The sequence below is a fragment of the Notothenia coriiceps genome, unplaced genomic scaffold, assembly GCF_000735185.1.
Source record: "Notothenia coriiceps isolate Sejong01 unplaced genomic scaffold, NC01 NC01_scaffold00025384, whole genome shotgun sequence".
NCBI classification, from domain to species: Eukaryota; Metazoa; Chordata; class Actinopteri; order Perciformes; family Nototheniidae; genus Notothenia; species Notothenia coriiceps.
The window spans coordinates 3,690-5,213 of NW_011358085.1; the positions used below are offsets into that span (position 1 = coordinate 3,690).

General features: G+C 42.8%; 1 protein-coding gene across 1 annotated transcript in view; it reads right to left on the reverse strand.

The window, feature by feature from the left end:
* The window catches only part of LOC104956109 (receptor-type tyrosine-protein phosphatase U-like), a 2,836-nt gene extending 1,832 nt beyond the window's left edge, over positions 1 to 1,004 (reverse strand). Inside the window, exon 1 of the mRNA XM_010783552.1 lies at positions 651 to 1,004. Within this exon, the coding sequence (XP_010781854.1) occupies positions 651 to 1,004 (354 nt within the window). The remainder of the gene's footprint in view (positions 1 to 650) is intronic.
* Between the last annotated feature and the right edge of the window lie 520 nt (positions 1,005 to 1,524).

The window sequence follows — 1,524 nt, forward strand, 5'->3', positions numbered from 1 at the left end:
GTGTGTGTGTGTGTGTGTGTGTGTGTGTGTGTGTGTGTGTGTGTGTTTGTGTAAATTAAGCTGGTGAATGTGTGGTCTGTAGCTTTTTAAATGCCGGACGTGTGATGACCTGTGCTCGCTGTCTTCTCTGAAGGAAAGATATTGATTTGATATAAATGTCATTTTGTCACCGCAAGTCTCCTCGTGTTAGATCATGTACGGCAGCCCAGAGATAAAAAAAGCATCAATGATACAAATATTGAATTATTATTTCAAAATCACGAGTGAGACTTAGGATTTGGAGTTGGTTTCTCATTCTGATAAGATGGTTAGTCATTATTTTTAAGATATTAAGTCACCATTTTTGAAAAACATAGTCCTAATTTTAAGATACAGTACTTGGTGATTATTTTAGAATAATAAATCATAATTTTGAGATTCCAGGTCATTGTTTATAAAACCAAGTCGTTAATTCGAGATTAACATTGAGAAACAATAAGTAATAATCAACAGCAGTGGTAGTTGTAGTTCGCTAGCCCTATCGGAGTAATGTGTAACTGGTAATAATTCAAATCCAGTTGAGAGATAGTTTTAAAGGGCTTACTTACAAATAAAAAAATATAGAAACTAATAACATCACCATGTGTGAGACCTCCAGCCTCTGTTCTTACCCAGGCGGAGTTGGACTGGTTGAGCTGGTTGAGCATCACCACCGAGGTGCAGCCGTAGTCGTACAGCAGCCTCCAGAAGTCGGTGGTGGTGCCGGGGAGGGGGTGCGGCGTCACCACGAAGGCGGCCGGTCGCAGGAAGCTGTCGGCCAGCGCTGCGTTGATGTAGTTGCTGCCCTCGCCCTCCGCGGTCACCAGGAAGGCCAGAGATCGGTCCGGCGGCAGGACGTCCATACTGCGGTTCTTCTCTCGGTTCCTCGGCATCAGAGAGATGGAGCACTCCTCCACGTCCAGGTGGGGGGTCACCGAGTTCAGAGTCTGAGGAGGAGGAGGAGGAGGAGGAGGAGGGGAGATCATTAAGAAGGGTTCAGTTTCAAGGCTTTCATTGTGTGCATAGCTACAGTGTAGTTATGACAATGAAAGTCTTAGGTCACAGGCTCCTCCAACAGTGCAACACAACAAAACAGTTCAAATAGTACAGGTAAATAAAATAAAATTGAATATAATAGAAACATGTGGACATGTGGTGCAGGAATGAGTCTGTAACCTGAAATGAGAGTTTTAGCACTATGGTTAGATCATTTGGAGGTTAATGTTTTTTGAACGTGTTTTTGGTTCTTATCCTGAAATATGGTCTGTGGTCAACTAAAGCTGAAGAGTGTCGGTCATAAAACCTCCTTTCCCTCAGGATGAATAAGGACTTACAAATGTGTGGGAAATCTATCCGAAGAACAAGTACATGTTACAAGTCTTACTTTTAAACTTCAGGTTAAAAAGCTGAGGGTTAGGCTAGGTTTCTTTTTCAGAAACAAGTCCTGTTTCTCACTTGAGGCCAGGAAAAGGCTCTGTGACCTTTGTACCTGTGCTGGATTATGGT